General features: G+C 47.3%; 1 protein-coding gene across 1 annotated transcript in view; it reads left to right on the forward strand.

The window, feature by feature from the left end:
- Positions 1-19,845, forward strand: part of CTNNBL1 (catenin beta like 1) — a 46,980-nt gene that overhangs the window by 18,835 nt on the left and 8,300 nt on the right. Inside the window, exons 8-13 of the mRNA XM_050313617.1 lie at positions 1,299-1,371; positions 1,645-1,703; positions 2,381-2,529; positions 7,180-7,361; positions 14,681-14,778; positions 15,844-15,924. Coding sequence (XP_050169574.1) covers positions 1,299-1,371; positions 1,645-1,703; positions 2,381-2,529; positions 7,180-7,361; positions 14,681-14,778; positions 15,844-15,924 — 642 coding nt within the window. The remainder of the gene's footprint in view (positions 1-1,298; positions 1,372-1,644; positions 1,704-2,380; positions 2,530-7,179; positions 7,362-14,680; positions 14,779-15,843; positions 15,925-19,845) is intronic.

The following is a 19,845-nucleotide window of genomic DNA, read 5'->3' on the forward strand; positions in this document are numbered from 1 at the left end:
TCAGAGGTGCCTCGGAAAGCTCGGGTGGAGAGCTCCTAGCTGGCTTCTCCAAACACAGGCAGGGTTTGGTGATGTTGGATGCAGACTTGGGAGATCAGAATGTTGTTTCCCAGCACTTGCAGGGCAGCAGTTGGTCACCCCATGACAGAAGCTGGCAGAGCTCTACAGCACTGAGCACCTTCCCCTCTCCTCCAAGGGCTGCTTACAGGTGTCATCTGGTTGCTGTAAATACTGTCCTCTGCAGAGCAGTTTGGGGTAACTTATAATGAAAAGTTTTATTAAAAGTCAATAACTTTTGGGATTTGGGGTCTTCCTGCTTTCCATGTTTCTGTGTCTTGTGCACTGTGCCCTGCTCTGTGGCAGCAGGGTGGGATGATTGTCCCCGGAGTCCTGCACAGGCAGGATTGTCCACTGTGCTGTGGAGAGCTGTGTGTTTGGGGAAAAAAATTTGTTGCTTTTTTAAAGCAACAAATTAGTTGCTTTAAGCCTAGTTCTTCTGCTCTTTCCCCTCCTGACCAGTGGAATAGAAATAGCTGTTAACTGATGATTTTTAAACTCGCTTTATTTTATGAATCCCCTCAGTGAACAGGTTTGCATTATTATCTGATTGGTTAACGTTCAGTCTGTTTCTGTAGATGCAGCAGCTTTGGCAGCGTGCAAAAACATTGGATCCAGTTCAGGACCCACTTCAGGGATTTTTTTGTTCAAGTTCAATGTTTTGATTTCATTACGATTTTTTTTTTTTTAGCGTATTTGAGTATGGAGGGAATGTCTGAAATGGAAGTTATGTGACTGTGCAGGCGAAACCCATCTCGTGTTCTGACTGTGACACTGACCCTCCTACGAAACTCTGGCAGTCTCTGTTTAGTGTTACTGTGATGTATGTTCTGAAATTCTGGTTTTGCTGACGGGTGCAGACTTTCAGAACAGGGATCAGCCCCATGCACCCATGTAACATTGTGGAAAATCTGTCACAGGAAGGAGATTCCATGTTGCAAACAACTGCAGGCTGTTCTCAGGGGTTTTGAGCCAAGTTGGCCAAACCTACTGCAGTAGGGAAGCAGGAAGGATCACAGTGGAGATTCTACACATGTGCATGAGCTCACAGCTGACCCCCATCACCCCTGAATCAGAGAGAATTATTACTCCTGTGTCACTGAGGCAAAATGCAGACTTAGTGCTGTTGTGTTTTGCCTTAAGTGTTGCTCATACCTTTGGTGATTTGATTAATGTGTTCTTCAAATCAGTGAGACATGGAGAGCTGTGCCCTGATGGGTCTCTTGTTCCTTCCCCCACAGGCTAAGATGCCTTTTGACGCCAACAAGCTGTACTGCAGCGAGGTGCTGGCAATTCTGCTCCAGAATAATGATGGTGAGCCATGCCCGTGGTGTTGCTGTCTGTGGGGGCAAGATCCAGGCTTCTCCCAGATCACAGCAGCCCTTTTCTGCTTCCAGCTCTCCTTTGCTGACTCTTTCTGCCCTGTGTGCTCCCTTGCCTCTACCCTCTTTCTCTGCAGCTTTTGTGCTCTGTCAAGCTGTATTGATTTTGTTTGCTGATGTATCAGTGTTAGATGGCTGTAAAATCTGACAGTTAGCTTCATTTTTCTCTCTCTTTTCCCCCTTTCCCCCCCCCCCCTCCGTCTAGACAACAGAGAATTGCTTGGGGAGCTGGATGGGATCGATGTGCTGCTTCAGCAGTTATCTGTGAGTAATTCCCACACGCCCCCTCTGCCACAGGGAGACTGGTGGGCTGGGTGGGAGGGGTGGAAGGGATCCAGGGTGGCAGCGCTGTCCTAGCAGTGCTTCATGTGTGGTGTGGCACAGTCCCTGAGCGCCTTCCTTGCAGTGTATCATCCACGGTCAGGGAGGTTAATCCCTGTTTGAAAGGTGTTAACATTGAGGTACACAGAAGTTAAGTTTCTGTGTTATGGTTTCATGGTAAGTTGGAGATGGGCAGAGTTGGAATTTGGCTGTCTCCAGCATTCTTCACTCCGAGCATGGGGCTGCACTGTGCCCATGTTTGAGGGAGCTGAAGATAAATGTTTGTAGCTCACCTGTGCTTCTTAGGTCATGCTGCCTGCAGATGCCCTCTGGTATGGGTTGTGCCCAGGAGTTCTCTGGTGATGAACTTATCCACATACTTGTGTGTGAGTTTGCCCTTCCTCTTGGAGGCCCCATGGATAGTCCTTTAAATCCTCCACCAGACTACTGCACATTTGTGAGTGCACAATCAGGGCAGCAGTTACAGAGGGGATGCAGCAGTGACCTGGGTGATTGCTGGCTGACACCTGCCAGGCTTGCTGTGCAAACTGTTGGTTGTGTGTGCTCTGCAGCAGCAGGACCCAGCATTTGGGGGTAGCTGTGCTTTCTTTGTCATGCAGGTGTTTAAACGACACAACCCGAGCACAGCAGAGGAACAGGAAATGATGGAGAACCTGTTTGACTCCCTTTGCTCCTGCCTAATGCTCAGCTCCAACCGTGATCGCTTCCTGAAGGGGGAAGGTCTGCAGCTGATGAACCTGATGCTCAGGTGCCCCATTAATGTTGTGATTTTCTTCCTGCTTTTGATGTACCAACACATGTTCTGGTTAGATAATTGTGGTTTTCCATTTGTTAAATTTCTGCATTAGGATATTTGACTCTCTTCTCTTTATTTTTTTTTTTCTCCCCAGCAAGTAAACTGGACCTTCTCAGACATGGAATCTCCACCTTTTGTCTTTAGCTTTGTTTCCTGAGAACTTGGGGGTACCAGTAGCTGCTGGAAAGTAGCAGTGCAGATCTTTCATCTGGATGTTTGCCACAGAGAATGCTGTACATCAGGCCACTAATCCTCTAAGGATTTAAAAGACCCCTAAGAGGGCAGGAGAGAACCTTTGGATGTCTCTAGGGAAAGCATTTTTCCCTTTGTTCCCCAGTTGAGGCTCTGTTGTGTTGTGTAGGCTCTGAGCAGCTGAATTTTTGGGGCTGCTGATACAGGAATTGCTTTAGTGAGTGGGGCATAAGTTCACATTTCTTGTGCCATGGTTTGTCACACCCTGAACCTCTGGGGCTTCTCTGCTCCCTCTTCACTTTTACTTGCTGGCCTGGCAGCGAGCTGTGTCTGCTGGGCTGTCTGGCTCCCCAGACCTGCAGGAGGGCACAGTGGGCTCTGTCTGGCTGTCCCTGGAGTGCCAGGCTGTGTGCTGGCAGGTTGGCAAACACCAGCCAGGAATGCTGAGTTCCCACAGGGCTGGGGAATATGCGGCAGCAGGGAACTGAATAAATAACCCAACATGGATTATTCAAATAGGAACACTGGGTTTTCTGGAGGCTAATTAAGGAAAAGCTCCAAAACCAAGAATGGGAGGGAGGCCTCCCTCTGCCTGGAGTCCTAAGCTGCTAAGCCAGCCTTGCAGAACTAATTACTTGGAGTTCTTATGCCATGTGGGTGGGACTCCAGTGTTTGGATTTTTAATAGCTTTTTCCCCGTTTTTGGACTCTACTGTTTACCACTCTCTGTACTGAGATCCCAGCTGGAAAATTATGACAACAGGAAAATTTCTCCCTGGCTGCATTTTGCCCCCTGCAGTAGTTGCAAAGGGCTTGAGAGGGGCAGAGCGTGACTGATCTGCAGCAGCAGCTCTATCTGATAGGCAGAGTTTCCAAGACCTCAAGCTGTGGATGCTTAGGACCCAAACCCACTGTACAGTTTAAATGGGGTTGGTAAAGTGACAGTGGGGGAAAAAAATAACATTTCCCAGAATGTGTTCCAGAAACTTCTGTCACTATTGTCCACAGGCATGGGCTATACTGACAGTGGATTATTTTCCTTTTTTTAAACTCTTCTGATATAATTCTGGTGCTCAGAAGCTCTCACAAGTGCTCAGTTTTTGTTGGACAGGGTGTCTTAGGTGACCACAGTCTGATGTTGTAAATAGGGAGCGAGCCTGGATAGTTGTGATCTGGAGCTGCACCGCGTGTATCGAACATCTGTATCTTCTTGATACCTTCAAGATAAACAGCAGAGAACAGGTGTGCCATTCAGCTGTGATTGACCACCTCGCCCACAAACAAGGCAGAGTATTTTTCTCTCCTGTCAGTGTCCTCTGAAGGCCAGGGGCAGAGATCTGTTATGTTTTGGTTTTACTTCGGAGGTGGTTAATCATTGTACCACCGTCTGTGCAGATGAAAGGACAAATAGGCAAAGTTGAAAGTGTATTGACATGATGTGAGATAGATAAGCTGTGTGAGAATAGAGATATCAGGCTTGAATCTCCATTACTGTCGTAGGGAACACAGCCTTCTGTGTCTGGTGCTGCCCAGTCCATCCAGCCGAGCCGTTCCGTTATTGATGGTCGTGCACACAGACCTGCAGAGAGGTGCATCAGCTTCTGGATGAGTATTTAGTGTGCTCCTGATATTCCTAGAGATAGTCATGAGAACAGGATGGTTTCTGCTGTGCTGAGCCTTAAAATGCGTGGCCAACAACGAAAGACAATGTTGTGTCATGTGAACTTCTCCTTGTTTATGGGGAGAAAGTGGTAGTGCCTGAAAATGAGCCTGGTGGGGCTGATGTGCCTCATGTACATGCCCATGGCCAGCTGGGTCCTGGTCTCATGCTGTGGTCTGGGACTTGCAGTTGGCCCTGAGGAATGGGGCTTCACTGAGCAGGTACATGGGAGGGGAGCAGAGGGTTTGGGAGAAGAGCAGGTTGAGAGGGGCTGAGTCGACGGCAGCAGAACTGCAAGTGGGAAGTTTGGAAGTAGGATGAGAGCATGGGTAGATAAAGTTATTTGATTTACACCTCTGCACCAAGGGAGGCTCATCTATTTTATGTAGCATCTTTATCAGAAACAAGATGGTTTACCAAGGTGGTAGCCGCCAGTGGAAAGTTTAGAAATGTCCCGTAGAGTTAAATTAAATTTTCTTTTTAGGTCAGGAAGCACTTCTTAGTGCTCAGTCCCTCGGCCTTGCCTTGCTAACCCAACTGCAGTGTTACCTTCCAAGGCCAAAAGAGAGGAAAACATGCTTGTCCTGTCAGCTGCTGGCCCACACTGACGGGCAGCTTATTGCTTTGGCTGTGGAACTGTGCCGGGTTTGAGGAGACGCAGCCGCGCCACTCCCGGGGGACCTGTCAGGGAGATCCTCCGTGAAAACAACGTGTGGCTTTCCCAGCTATTAACTGAGGAACATGTGTATGCACAGGGACAAAGGCAACCCAGGGAGCTCCCAGGGACCTGTGTCACTTGGGCAGCACGCTGTTGTGTCCTGCAGCTGCTCCAGGGCTTTTCTTGACCCTCAGTAAAGCTTTTGCTCCTGTTCAGAAAAACAAGGTGAAAACAGTCAAGTCCACACAGCTCCCTGAGGCTTGGCTGTGGCTATTTCAGGGTATCTTTTTTTTTATGATTATTAAAATCTTTTTATGTTTTCTTGTCCTGCTGTTCCTAATGACCCCGTGAAAACTTAGGCTGTCTCTTTACTAAATCTTCTGGTTAATTAAACGGAACCATTTTATGCAGCACTTTTCCCAGGAAATCAAGTGTTCTGGTTTAGCCAGGATTTTGGAAAGTGAGAGGCTGTGTTTTGCCAATGTGAAAAGTCCAAATAATGTCAGCACCTCTTCTTTTTGAAATAATAGATTTACCAAAGGAGTTCTCTCAGATATAAAGGTGTTAAAAGGAGGAAAACAATGGTTAGTGAATAAAGCTGTAAGTCAGAGTTCCCATGAAGGCTGAGGTCCCTCCCCATTTGGTGATCCTCACATATGCTTGTCTGTAAATTAGTGTTCAGCTAAAAGTTCCCTCGATAAGCACAGATGAGACTAAGATAAACTGCTTGCCCTCCAGCAGAATAAATATTTCAAATAAAATCAACTCCAGACAGTCCAGTCAAGCAGCTATTGATCTCTAAAAGCCTGAACTTAAACCCAATGAATATTCCAGAGCTCAGCCCTGCACAGCCTTCCTAAATGCTGATCAATATGCAATTACTTCCCCTGAAAACATTTCTGGTGTCATCTGGCCTAAGGAGTACTTTATTTTTAGCTCTCAGTAGCAGGCAGGTGGGGGTGTTGATCCACCCTCCTGCACAGCCTTTCATTTTTGGGGAGGACTCAGACCCCGGCTCCTCCAGCACCGCATTGTGCCCCTGTGGCTGCACTGGGCAAGGCCACTTTCTTTTAGGCTGGGGTGTTCATATATGGATTTTTTCAGTTTGCATGTTGTTAGGGGTTCATTAAGTTCAGTCTCTGCAGGGAAGTTGTTTTCCACAGTGCCCTGGGGGCCTCGAGGAGCCCCTGCTGGTGGGCACGGGGTCTGTGTGGCTCAGTCTGCAGATGGGCAGAATTGGAAGCGATTGGCTTGTGCTTGGAGTGGAAAATGGTGGGGCTTGGTCCTGTCCTGGAGGGAATGTCCTCCTGACAGCCCTTTTTCTCCAGCTGATGTTGGCTCCTGCTGACATTCCCTGGCCTGGTGGTTTTATGGGCTGTGTTAGCGACCGGTTTTACAGTTCCCGTTTCACAAGATATTTTAAATTTTCCCCTGGATGAATTATAAATCCCTGCATTTTGGTTTGAGAGGTACAGGGCAGCTGGAGATAATTTTCAGACCATCTCTGTGTTATTGGTGTGAATTACCACCATCAACATTTTGAGCAAGCACTAAAACAGAACAGCCCAGAGTCTGTCTGTGTCCTTCCACACGTGATTTCTGGTTTTTCATTATAGCCGACCCAGCTGTGCTTACCAAACTTACTCCTTTATTAAATCAAACTATTGCTAGATCTAAATCCTGATTTTTTTGGTGTGACAGTATTTGCCTTGTGTATCCAACCCAGCCTTCCCTGCTGTTTTGTGCCAGTGTTTCTAAGAGATTGAAGAAATAGCTGCTTCAGTAGCCAAGAAATAAGAAAATAGAATCGTAACAGTAAAATACATAAAATGGAATTAAAAATAAAGTAGAAAATAAAAATAAATAAAATACGTTAAAAAGGAAATAACCAAGACAGTATTCTCAGCTGAAGTTTTGAAAAGAGTATTTGTCGATATAATATTTTGGCTTCTAGAAGAAAAACCTTCCTTAGAGCTGGTGCTCAGACTCTTCATCCTTTCCTTGTTGTGCTTCTTTCCCTTGTCTCTTTAAAGTAGCATGTCCCAAACTCCTCATGTCCCTGTACAGTTTGACTTGCCCCTTTCTTTTCACAGAGAGAAGAAGATTTCCCGCAGCAGTGCCCTGAAGGTGCTGGACCACGCCATGATCGGACCAGAGGGCACAGACAACTGCCACAAGTTTGTGGACATCCTTGGGCTGAGAACCATCTTCCCTCTCTTCATGAAATCACCCAAAAAGATAAAGAAAGTTGGAACAACTGAAAAAGAACATGAAGGTAGGTGTGTTTCCAGATCCTTCTTATTGCCATGGAGAGGGGGGGATGGATGGCCAGTGTCTGAAAAGTGCCTGCAGTGAGGAGGGAGAGGTGCAGCACCTCCTGCAGCTTTGGGTCTGGGTGTTCATCCTGCTGCTCCCTGTCACAGCTGGCTGTTGAGGGCACACTTGTCCTGCTTGCTTTGGTGTCAGCAGCTCCCGGTGATTCCATTTCGCATGCTGGTAATAAGTTATTTTACTCCTGTAGGGTCTGTTGTTTGAAGCTCTCACTCTGATGCAAAACTCTTTTGAAAAGAGTAATGAGGCAACTACAAATGTCACCTCAAAAGCAGTGTTTTCATGGCTCTGAGCGCTGAAGTGTGACTGGATGAACATCAGGCACTGCAGAAATAAACTGCATTGCTTTTGAAGTTGCTTGGTTTTTTTTTTTTATATGTTTTTTTTCCTCTCTCCCCTGGAAAACTCTGCTTTAACAGAGATCTGCTGTGGAGTATTACTGCAGTTACTGTGGGACAGCTCACCCTGAGCTGAGTCTGGGGTCAGTCCTTGCTGTTCCTGCATTGCTTGTCTTGGGTAGATAATGGTGAGGAGGAAATGGTGTCGTGTGGTCTGGGGTTTATGTAATGGAATTGCAGGGATAGGTTTGGTTTCTGTAGGTTATGTAATAAAATTGCAGGTTTATGTAATAAAATACGCAGTTGCACTTAGTTGGATTTAGGGGATGTTTTGAAATTTTCATTTGCAGTATGAAAGTGAGGTTGTTTAATTCTTCTTACTGAGACAACGCTCCAGCTACAATAGGAGGTTCTGAGTAGAGGTCTGGGTGTGTGGCTCATGGCACTGACTTAATTTTTCAATTTGGGAAAGTGAGCTAATCTCTGTCTCATCTGCTTCTTCTGGAGACTGCAGATCATACCTGTGTGCAGTCCTGGCTACTGTGAGGATTAGTCTGGAAAGCTCTGACAGGGTCCATTCCTCACTATTTCTGTGGTAGGGTGAAAAGCCAATCTGCCCTCAGGAAAATGGATCCATGCAAACAGGCTTTGTATCACACCTCCGCCTCATTAACATGCAGAAGAAATGGAGAACATTAAGATGAGTCCAGAAATCAGCTCTATTAAAATAAACTCTCCCTAAAAGGCTGTGGTAGTAAGTCCAATTTTCTTTGTTTTGCATCACTGGGCAGGTGAGTTACTGAATTTCTAACAACGGGAGTTAATGGAGATGTTTAACAGCGTTCCCTGGAGCCTGTCACGCCGCTGTCCTGACGTGGGTGTCAGCAGCACAGTGTGTGCTTTTACTTTGCTGAGTGTTTGCCCTAACCCTGCAGTAATTGCACCTGGGCAGGAGCACAGCACGGTCTTCTGGGTGCCTCTGGCTTCAAGGGAAACGGTGCAGGTCTGGCGTGGTGGAGTTGGTGCCCTCTGTGCTCTGCTGGTCCCAGGAACACTCTGCTTTTTGCTTCTCTCTTTGTTTATTGATCGGAAAGAACGCTCGTGTTCAGTGTGCTCTTGTCATCTTTTCTCATAAAAACTTTATCCTGTGTACAATCTGTTTTAAAAAAATTAATCAGAACAATCTTCTGTTAGGAGACCACTCGTGTGTATGCCAAATGGAGGAAGAGATTCCTTGGGAGGAATCACTGGAATGGCTTTGCAGCAGGGCCATCAGTATTTGATAAAAGCAGCTCTGAGGAGCTGTGCTGTCCCTGCCCTTGCTGTGTTGCTGCTGGGACGGAGTCAGGACAGACACCCTGGGCTGTGCTGCAAAACACAGAATCCTCAGTGGACTCTGTACCCTGGGGCCTAATTACAGCTGCTTAAAGGGGAGCCCTGCCAAAATACTCCAGCATTGGTGAGGTACCAAACAGCTCTGCCAAAGGGTTTGTCCACCCAGTCCCTGCAGGGGCCAAAGTGCTGCCAGGCTGGGGGTCCTGGCACCCACTGTGGCTCCAAGTGCTTCACCTCCCACAGGGCATCCAACGCTCCATCTCTAGAGCACCAAATCCTCTGCACGTATCTGATGGTTGTAGGAAAATATCCCCTTGTCTTTATTTTATAGCAGTGTTGCTATTTACATAAGAGATAGTCTATAAAACCGTGTTTGTTTTATTGTCTCTAAGGCGATGTTCTGAATGTGACAAAATAATAAATACCCTGGTGAAAAAAAAAAATCTCAATGTGACTTGCTGAGCTTTTATTTATTACAGAAATTTATAATCCAAATTAAATTTGATAAAAGTAACTTCTCTGTAATGTGTTTCTCCCTTTTTAAACACTAGCATAAAGGTGTCAGTGCTGGTTAGCTACATTTTAAACACTGTCAGTGTTTAAAAATTATTTTACTCTAGGGAGCCTGTGAACAATTTAAATCCAAGCTGCACGTATTTATGCTTTATGTACACTATGTAATTAGGAGAAGAGAAAGGGAAAATTTCTTAACCATCTTTATGGATGATCTGAGCCTGAAGATTGGGCCTGTGGTGTCTAACTGAGTACACATTATCTACACTTGAATTTTGCCTGCATTTGTACAGATCATTATATTAGGATATTAGGTTTGGGAGAAAAATCTCATTCAAAGCAATTTCCCTTTTTCTGAGGCAGTGAAGCAACTCCAAACAGAAATATTTTGCCGTTGAGGACAGAAATGGCTTAGAGTTCTTCTGTGTCTGTGGGGTCACAGTGCTCGTGTGAGTGCCCAGCCGGGTTGTCCAGCCACAAAGAGACCCAGACAGGTGGTGTGGGAGGTGCTGTGTCGTGGATTTGTGCTGTGAGGTGGTTGAACAGCATTAGCTCTTCCCCAAAACCCTCCTGTTGCAGAGCTGAGGGTCAGTGTGTCGTCCCTGTCCGTGAGGGTGCAGCAGCTCTTGGCACAGTCAAGTTGCAGTGTTGAATGCTGACTTGAAATTCTTGAACAGTCTCAGTGAGCTAAAAATGGAGAAAACACAAATTCCTCCTGAATTAGAGAGTCTGTAGTGAAGCAATCATAGCTGGCTCGACAGGCTGTATATCCTCCTGCTCTTTCTCAGGATGGTTATTTGCAGCCGAGTTTTGCTCACTTGGAGAGTCTAATGAACTATAAAAGGATGTTTGTCCAATTCATCTTCATTTAAATGCTTTCTCTTGTCTTAGATGTCAGTTTTACTTAGGAATGCTTAATTTGATAACCTGAGAATTAGTTCAGCCAATTTCCAAAGGAGAATTCCTATTGCTGGGGTGTTTTGCCTGTTCACCCTCTATCAATAACAAAGCCTCTTTTGGAGATCCTCAGCTATACCCTTCCTTTAAGAACAACAACAAAAAACCCCATTTCTTAGTAAATATGCTCTTACTCCTTTGTGACATAACACAAAAGGCAGTAGAGCCCTTGGAGTGAATCTCTGCTGCAAAACCAAGTTCCCTGGGCATGGGGAAGCGAAAAGGCAGCAGCAGAAACATGGCCTGGTGAAAGGGTTATCAGTATTGACTGAGCACCCTCTGCCAGCCAGCAGAAAGTGTTTTTCCTTTGGTGGTCTTCAGGAGTGAGCACCCAGGGAAGGCATCAGTCTGTTTAAACAGAACTTTATTATGCCAATTTGTTATTTCACCATCCCCCTCCGACAGGAACCCATGATTTGAGTGAGCCACGGTGCTGAGAACAGAGTTAAATTTGTCTCAATTAAAGTGAGCAAGAACATTGCAAAAACAAACTTTCTCGGTCAATAGGGAGAATTTTGTTTTATGTTCAGCCTGATGGCTGGGTCCAGCTCACTGGGGCCGTTCTGTGTGGAGCTTTTCCAACCCTTCCAGGCCCCACTTCACCCATCAGTAAAATCATTGTTTCTTGTTGTTGTCAGTGGTTTAAGATAGGATTTTTCATGGCAAAATATGGTGATACTTGAGTGGGTTACTCTACTAAAATGCAGATTGTTGGTTCATGTGAAAACAGGATATGTTATCAGATGCTACCCCGTTGGAATGGCACATCCCTGGTTCCACCTGTAATCCTGCCATGAACCGAGCCAGCAAACAGCCATGAAGCCAGAGTTGTGTGCACTGGAGGGACAGAGGTATCTCGAAGAGCTGGCTTGGTTATTTTCTACTCTTTTTTCTAGTATTTTCCTGCTCCTCCTAGTGAGAAACTACAATTTTTCTTAAGGCTCTTAAATGTGCTGGGTTCACGTGATCATCCTGCTCAGCCTCTGAAGGGCTGCTGTCCCTGACACCCAGAGCTGCCTGCCGTCCCCTTCCTGCAGGATGACTCTTGCCTCCTCTTCATCACTGTTGAGCTTCCTCCCCTGCTAGGCAGATGTCCATTATAATGAGATGTAAAAAAAAATGGGGGGGGGGGATAATAAAGGCAGGGAAGTGTAATGTTACAGCTTGATTTGACAGGACCTCCTGCTGTTGCAGCTGCCAGTGCCAGCCATGGAATAGATTAATCTGTATTCCAACACGCCAAGCTGAAGTCAAGATCGATCTAATTAGGGTGTTTTAAACACTGCTTGCGTGCTGAAGTCTCCGTGCCTGTCTGCAGAGGGAGAGGATCCTGGGCTAAGCAGGACCCTTGTGCATCTGGGGAGCACATGTGAGGTGACCTCCCAGAGCCAGGGGTGTGGCTGGCAGGGTGCCCTGTGGTGTTGGGATCGTGGGGAGTGGCACGGCCTGCGGGTGAGCTGGCCATGGGGCAGCAGCGGTGCAATCTGTTTTCCCATATCCGTGAATTTATGGGATTGGGGGATTTTTGTGTGAGGAAAGTTGTTCCTGATGTGTGGTAGATGCCAGCTGGTACCTGTTATTTGCGTGAAGGCACCTTTGGGGTGCTGAGCACGGCTCAGTTTGGTGTTTGCTTCTCAAAGGAATCTCATTTAGTCATCCTTTGAAATGGGGCTCGGCAGCAACTTCTGCCTCTGGCCCTGTCTGTGCCCTCCCTGAAAGTGATGCATTTTGTGCAGGTGATGTGGACTTTGGCTGTGGAGAAGTTCCCAGAACATTCTGTAGCAGGCAGGCTGCCCGAGGCTTCGCCCCGGGGTGATGCACAACCCACGGGCTCTGTGTGCACCGAGATCAAAGCAGGGCAGCTGCAGGTTCTTCATTCCAGGGACTCAGCAGCACCAGCTTACTCATCGTTCCCCAAAGGATATCCAACCCTGAGCAGATATTGTGATTGCAGCTTTTAAAATGTGGCCTGTGTGAGACGGGGCAGTCCATGGGAAGACAGAAACCCCTTCCATGGGAACCTGTGCCCCCAGGTTGGTGCCTCTCGCTTCCGATGGCTTGTGCAAACACTCTTAACAAACACTTTAATCCACCAAATCGTGGATTTGGCCCCTCAGCCCATCAGTGTTCACCCTGATTTTGGCTGGTGTCCTTACATGTGGGTATTGGTGTTTATGGGGCCAGGACTTGTGTTGTGGCATAACCTTGATTTTGGGGAGGGTAGAAACACACTAGTGTTTTGTGTTTGGTTTGTTGTTTGTTTGTTTGTTTGTTTTTCAGGAAGCTGATTTAAAAAAAAAGGTTTAAAAATATTTCTGTAAAATATATCTTTGAATGTTTTGACCACGCAACTAAATAGTTCCTGGATTTTCTGCAGTCATATGTTGAAAGAATAACCTTGTTCTCAAAATCCCTGTGTCAGCTCCTTTAGACTTGTCAGTAGTTTTAAAGATTTTATTGATAAAATGGATAAATATCTGCATAGGACTGCCAAAGCAAAAATGATGGCTAAAACACATTTCCTAGTAAGGGAATATTGGAAAAAAGCAATGAAGATAGATCATTGGTGAGAATATTGCTACTAAAGTGCTGTGTCAACACTTCCAAAAAAAGAAGGTTGGGGGAAAAAATAGTGTGAAATACAGAAGGCTGGCTTCTTCCTAAACCAGCAGAGCACATGCTGGGATATATAGGGGGAGGGAAAAAAAAAATCTTCCTTTTGTTGTATTTTTTTCACCTCAAGACAACAGATTCTTGCAGGGACTCGGAGGCTTTTACAACACTTTTTAATGTCAGCACTTAATTTGGCATTGGCTTTTTGTGGAATAACAGTTTCTGTGCGGCGAGAGCGTGCACTGACACCCCCGGAGCCATCCTTCACCCCCGTTAGCCTGTCGGAATGACGGAGCAGCCACACGGTGCGGCCACCCGATAAACCTGTTATCTGCCTGCTCCTCCTGCCGGCAGCGCTCCCAATCTCCTTGCAACATGAAAAATTGACACCACCTCAGGCAGAAATCTGTTTCGAAAAGGAAGCTCCATTTATAAGTAGCTAATGAAATGGGGTGGGGGTGCGTGCGCCTGTGCAGCCTCTCCTCTTGCTGCCCTTGTGCAGGATGCAGATAATCCGTGCGGCGGAGAGCACAGACACCCTGGACAGGGTGTGTGCCTTCGCCTTCCAGGGCCCAGGCAGTGGGAGAAGGAGCTCTTGGCAAACGTGGTGGTGTCACTTGTTCTTTGTGTGCTGGAGGGATCGATCGAGGCTTGCTCGTGGCTCTGGGCTGGGCAGCACTGGGGAAGTGCATGTTAAAATGGTGACAGCAGTGAGATGGTGATCCCTCTCCTCTGCACGCTGCACTTTCCTCTCTGAAAATAACAAATCTTGAGGCTCCTTCACTCCCCACCACTGTGAGCAAGGAGGTGTTTACAGCCGTTAACTTGTCATCTGTCTTAATCAGCAAGATAACGGTGAGGGCATCTTGGAGAATCTGGGGTGTCTAAACCACAGGGTGTGTGTTTGGTGCTGACCTGCAGGCAGGAAGCAGTGCCAAATGACTTGGAAAGGGAGAGAATCTGAGCCTCAGCTCCTTTGCTTTGCACCGTTGTGCTTGGGCTTGGTGATGCACGCTGGCACAGGTATTCCTTTCTCCAGTTCTCCTGTTTTGGTAATTGTTCCTGCTTTGGTGACCTGAGGGTCATTTGGGTGACAGTGCTTTGGCCAGGGCTCCTCTATGCCTAAAGGAGGAGGCAGCATGTGGTGCCTTTAGGCTGTGATGGAGGGTCCCAAAGCGTGTTTGCTGCTGGGCAGGTGTGTGGCCTGGGGAGGAAACCAGAGTGGAACTGGTGCTCTATGTAAGGTGCTTTTTCAGCTCCCTGAGGCAGAGGAGGAAGACACCTCATTGGGTGGGCTGGGATGAGGTGGCTGAGGAGCTCTCTGTGCTCCTTGTAAACACAGCTTGTGGCTCTCACCACTGCTCTGTCTCCCCTCACCATGGAACCAGGGTTCTGCTTATCAACAGCTACACGCCGGAGTGCTAGTAGTAAATTTAATGGCATGTTACAGAGGAAAATAAGCTCCTGTTTCTGATCTTGGCATGCAATTTTCATTTTGTATCTCTAGAACATGTCTGTTCCATCCTGGCTTCCCTTCTGCGAAACCTGAGAGGGCAGCAGAGGACACGGTTACTGAATAAATTCACAGAGAATGACAGTGAGAAGGTGAGTGCTGAATATGTGTCTCTGTCTCTGGGCTGCCAGGCTTGCTCAGGACACTCTCTCAGAGCAGGGTGCCTGTGTGCACTCGCTAAGCTATGAAAAGTCATCATCATACCTGCCTGCAGAGAGTTGTGCTGTCACAGACCTTCGCTCTCTCACTCCCATTTTATCTACAAACTGGAGAACCGGACATGCCTTTAGTGCTTGTCCTCCACATCACCTGTACTCTTGTTTTCTGGTGCTCCTGCACATGGTAGTAGTGATTCTCAGTCCTGAGTTGTGCCTCTTCTGAAGCCTGACCATAGAGGACAATATCTGGTATTACACTGTGCTGGCTCTGAGACCAGGACACCGTGGAAAGGTGCCGTTGTGTCTGGTGAAGCTCTTTTGCAGAGAGTTTAGGAATCGCTGTGGTACACATTTAACATTCCCCACTCCTCTCCTAGAATGTCTCACTTTAGTGGTGTTTGCTCTTGGAAATTCTTTCCAAAATATTTACATGGTGGTGGATAGATCAAAGCATTGGAGAAGAGAAATAGCAGCTTCTGCAAACTGGGAATCCCAAAGGATTTGTAAATTCTGCCACTGGGAAAATACTGGTTTCTTGGTATTCCTCATTAGCGTGTTTTAAAAGTGTTTTTCACAACCTGTTCTACCAATTGCTGAAAATTGCTGGATAGTATTTCAGTTGCCCTAACACAGTTCAGAGGAGAGCAGGAGAGCTGGAACATCCAGCACAGAGAGAGAGGTCTGCTGGGGAAACAAGGATCCTGGAGAGCCTCAGCACAGAGAGAGTGAGCTGGGGACACATCTGTTTGCTGTCGTTTATCTGCTGCTGATGGGACCGTGTTCCCATATGGGGTTACATCCGAATGCCTGCAGCCTCAACGTGCTCATCCAACCAGCACTTGTACCCTCCTTCCGTAACATGTTCCTGCCCGGGAGGGACAGAGTTCCCTGTTGCTTTGTGAAGGCTGGAGCTGGGAGGAAAACAAAATTGCATGAAGGATTAAAGATGATTGCATTGTTCTTTTTTCTCAATTATGTCTCTCTCTTCTGCCCTTGCAGGTTGATAGGCTGATGGAGCTGTATTTTAAGTACCTGGATGCAATGCAGGCAGCTGATAAGAAGATCGATGGGGAGAAACACGTATGTATTGCTTAAGTTTCTCCAGGTCATGTCTGTAACACCTCTGCACAGGACTCCTGGCTCAGCCAGCTCACTCTTCTCAGCTCTGCCCTCACACCTGGGCTGTTACCTCCTAATTCCTGTTGCCCCACTCTCCAGTGTCCAGGTAACCTCAGAAAAAATGGGCTGAGAACTTCTCTAAAGCAAGTGCCTTCTGGCTGTCTCTTAGAGTGAGTTTTACTAGAAGGGCCCAATTCCCTGCTTCAATTTGCCTTCATTTTTACCTGGCTGCAGTCCTGCTTGGTTTGGCAGATGGAGAGTAGGTGAAATGCAGAGAGACAATTACATGATAATGTCCTACCCTGGTCTGTAGAGTTCTGATGAGCAGCGAGAAAGCGTCTGTGTTGATGAGTTAGCTGAGGTGCAGCCAAGGGCTGCGTGCTCTCTGCACACCAGCAGTGAGTGTTTGAGTGACACGAGCCTTGGTACAGCACTTTCTTGGAACTGAAGCTGGAACAGACCTCTTGAAAGAGAACGAGCTGCTGGAGTCAGGAAGCAGCTTGCAGAGCTGTTAGCGAGCTTGGCCAGCTGCCCACAAGATTATCTGTATCAGCACCGAGGAGGGTGTGAGATTGATTAGCGCTGACGGAGAGCAATGGCTGCAGCTGCCGTCCCGCATGCCACGGGCAGCAGCCCCCCACCAGGCCCCGACAAACAGCTGCCTGCCCGCTGCCAAGGCTGCTTCTCCAGCCACTGCCAAACATTCCGAGGGCAGCACAGCGCTGCTGCTGCTCAGAGAGGCACGGGAGGGAGTGATGAATGGAGCTGCTTCTGCTGCCAGCACTCAGGCTCCATACGGACGGGCAGCAGCGTCACCACTGAGCGGTGGCCTGGAGAAAAACGGCGTTTACCCTTTCCTGCTCCTCCCTCCGTGCTCTGTCCATCCTCCTCAGAACATTGTTTATTCCTTACTTCTTGCTGTTGGTGGGGGGGTGTTTAAAACTCAAAAACCAAAATGGATTTTTCTGGGTGAGGCCTCGCGATGTGTTGGAGCTGCTGTGCAGAGCCTTAGAGTGTTGTGTGCAGAGCAAGGGTATGTGCCCTTTATCCAGGAATATCCTGGAGCAGCCTGCAAACGTTAACATCTGGAGCAAACAGCCAGCACAAAGCAGGGGTGGAGGGAATTTGAGTGGGGAGAGGCTTGTGTAGAAGGTCTGTAGTGAATAATATTAACCCATTTGTGTCTACCAAAGCACACGAGAAGAGTAAGGAACCTCAGGTTTTCCTCCTGTATCTGGAAGAAGTGGATCTTAATCCTTCACCTCCTATTAGAACTAATAACAGGATTTGGCAGAAACATGGATGCAATAAATTGGGCACAACATGTATGAAATAGGCTACTGAAATTCATTCCTAACTTGGAACACTCTTGGAAATATCGTTTGCTTTATTTTTTATCTTTCTCAGATGGTCAGTGGTACACGGTCTCCTGAGACCTGAAGTGCCTCAAGTGTTTTCCCCACACAGGAGTAGGCAAAAGCCATCATTCTGTCTGTCACATCATGGCAGTGTCTGGCTGTGACAGGATTTATGGAGCACTTTAATGTTCCTCGTTGTGGCACATGAATCACTGAGGTGGATGGTATGAACGCTTTAGAAACCGTGCTCTGTCACTTGGGGGCTTTTGACCTTCCCCTTGCAGTAGAGGACATAGTACCCCAAAACCCTGATGTACAGATCCTCACCTTTCTCTCTGTCCTACAGGAAAATGATACCTGGTGAGGTTTTACAGATTCAGTCTGTACTGTGAGATTCGAGTGTGATGGACAGAGTATCCTGGTGTAAGTCTTGCATTACAAGGAGTGAAAAGCTGATTACACAAGAAATGACTGAGTGCTTTATCTTTAGTAGTGCAGCTGGCATAAGGAGCTCCTGCTCTTGCAGTTCTCCTCCTTTTTATTTCTTTTAGCTTGGCTTATTTTAGTGATCTGGTTTATAGCCCTGTTTTTCAGCCCATGGCAGTGAGTGTGGGGGAATAGTTGAGGGTAGAAGGGAGGGAAGGAATTTCTGAAGCCAGCTGTTTTGGGTAGGAAAACTTGTAGTCAAACTGCACCCTTAATCTGGACAGTAAAACAGAGTGAGATCACTGGACCCTTTCTCAGTGTTACCCCTTTCTTTGCTTTGGTAAAATCTGTTCAGAAAGGATCAGAGGTGATAGCTGGGTGATTATCCTAATTACCATGTGAAACCCAGGAGCAAAGTCCACGAGAGCATTGTTTCCAACACCTGATGCCTGTCATAGCACTTTTCTTAGAGTGTTAAGGTAATGAAAATATCTTGTTCTCCTCTCAAATTCTGTAATTATTTCTGTAGGAAGTGGTGCAAAATCCTGTGGCTTTTACCTCCCTCTAAAATGAGGTGTAATTATGGGTGGCAGCAATAGCCTTGGCAATCTCTAAAGATGGTAGGAAACGACAAGAGGTGGTTTAATATTTTTATATTTCTACAGAAAATTATGCTCAGCAGGTTTATTCAATAAAATATTCTCACCAGACACTTTGTGCTATAATGACTTACAAATTACATGCTAATTGTGCTACAGTTCAGCCACTCCATCCTTGAAAGGGAGAGGTGGAACTCCTAGGACGAGCAGGGTGTCCACAGGTGGGGATAACAGTGTCAGCCTGTCCTTTCAGTTTGGTGCAGAAAGACTGAATTGCCTGGAGCTGTGACGAGGGCAGGACGGGGCATCCTGGCAGGGACTCAGTGTGCAAGGGACAGGAACACGCTGGTGTTCCAGAGCACAGCTGGGTTTGCACTGTCAAGCTTTCCCAGCATGTGGCCAGCAAGCCCAAGTAAGCCTTGAATGTTCTTTCAGAGGCTGGTGGGTGTTTTCAGGTGACTGCCCTGACACAGGTTGCATTTCTTGCTGCTGACGTTGAGCTTGGAGCAGGAGCCTCTGCTCTGTTCTCTGCTCTGCTCTGTAGCAGCCCCAATGAGCTTTTTTGGCTCTTGCAGGCTGGAGGCTCAATTTGCAGAAATTCAAGCGTGTTTCTGCTTGTAAGGCAGAAATGAACAAAGTCCTTCCCATGGCAGAAGGCTCTGATGGTTTCTTCTGTGGTTCTGAGAGCTTTTTGGTCACCTTGGTGTGACCTGGATGCTGCTGGCTCTCCTGGCTGCAGTGGAACCTGTGCCTGACCAGGTTCACTCCTGACATTCTATGTTTCAAGGAATGTGGTGGTCAGACTGTGGAAGGCACTGTGTTGTCTGCAGTCTCTGTGAGTGAAAGAGGCTTCTGGAGACATCACTGTCATAGTGGTGAGCTGAGAGTGGCTGGTCCCAAACAGTCCCTGTTACCTCTTACCTTTACCTAAGGCTTCTGCTTGCTCCTCTCCTGTACAAATGTCAGTGCCCATCTCTTGCTTATCCTTCTTGACCCAGGGCTCAGCAATCACTGTGAGTTTGACTTTTAGCCTGTGGTCTGAGCAGGGCTTGCATCCCTTGCCTGTCTTGTGCACAGCCACTGGGAGCCGTCCTGTCTCTGACCGGCCTGGACTGGCCTTGCTGTCCCACCCAGTGAGGATGTAAAACCAGGATCTTGGAGACATTTGTTCTTGATCAGTGCCTGTTCCTGTAGCTCTGCCCAGCTGTGCTGTGCGTGCTGGAAGGTGGGTAATAGGTGAGGAGGGATTCAGAGAATCTACTCCAGTGGCTGTGTGGAGCAGAGACGGATGTGATCTTTGGTACCAGCGCTGCCAGATCCACTGCGTCTTTAGGTTTGGAGTCTCTACTTGACACCTCGAGGCCTGTCAGTCCTGCCTCATTAGTGTGAGAGAAGCTCATTTTAGCTTCACAGAAGCCCATCTTATTGCTGTCTTCTCCCATCAGCAAGGGGCATCTCAGTACATATTGCTGGCAGATTAGAAATGGCACCTGAGCGCT

This window comes from Myiozetetes cayanensis, unplaced genomic scaffold (genome assembly GCF_022539395.1).
Source record: "Myiozetetes cayanensis isolate MyiCay16 unplaced genomic scaffold, myiCay2020 scf19, whole genome shotgun sequence".
In the NCBI taxonomy this organism is placed as follows: domain Eukaryota; kingdom Metazoa; phylum Chordata; class Aves; order Passeriformes; family Tyrannidae; genus Myiozetetes; species Myiozetetes cayanensis.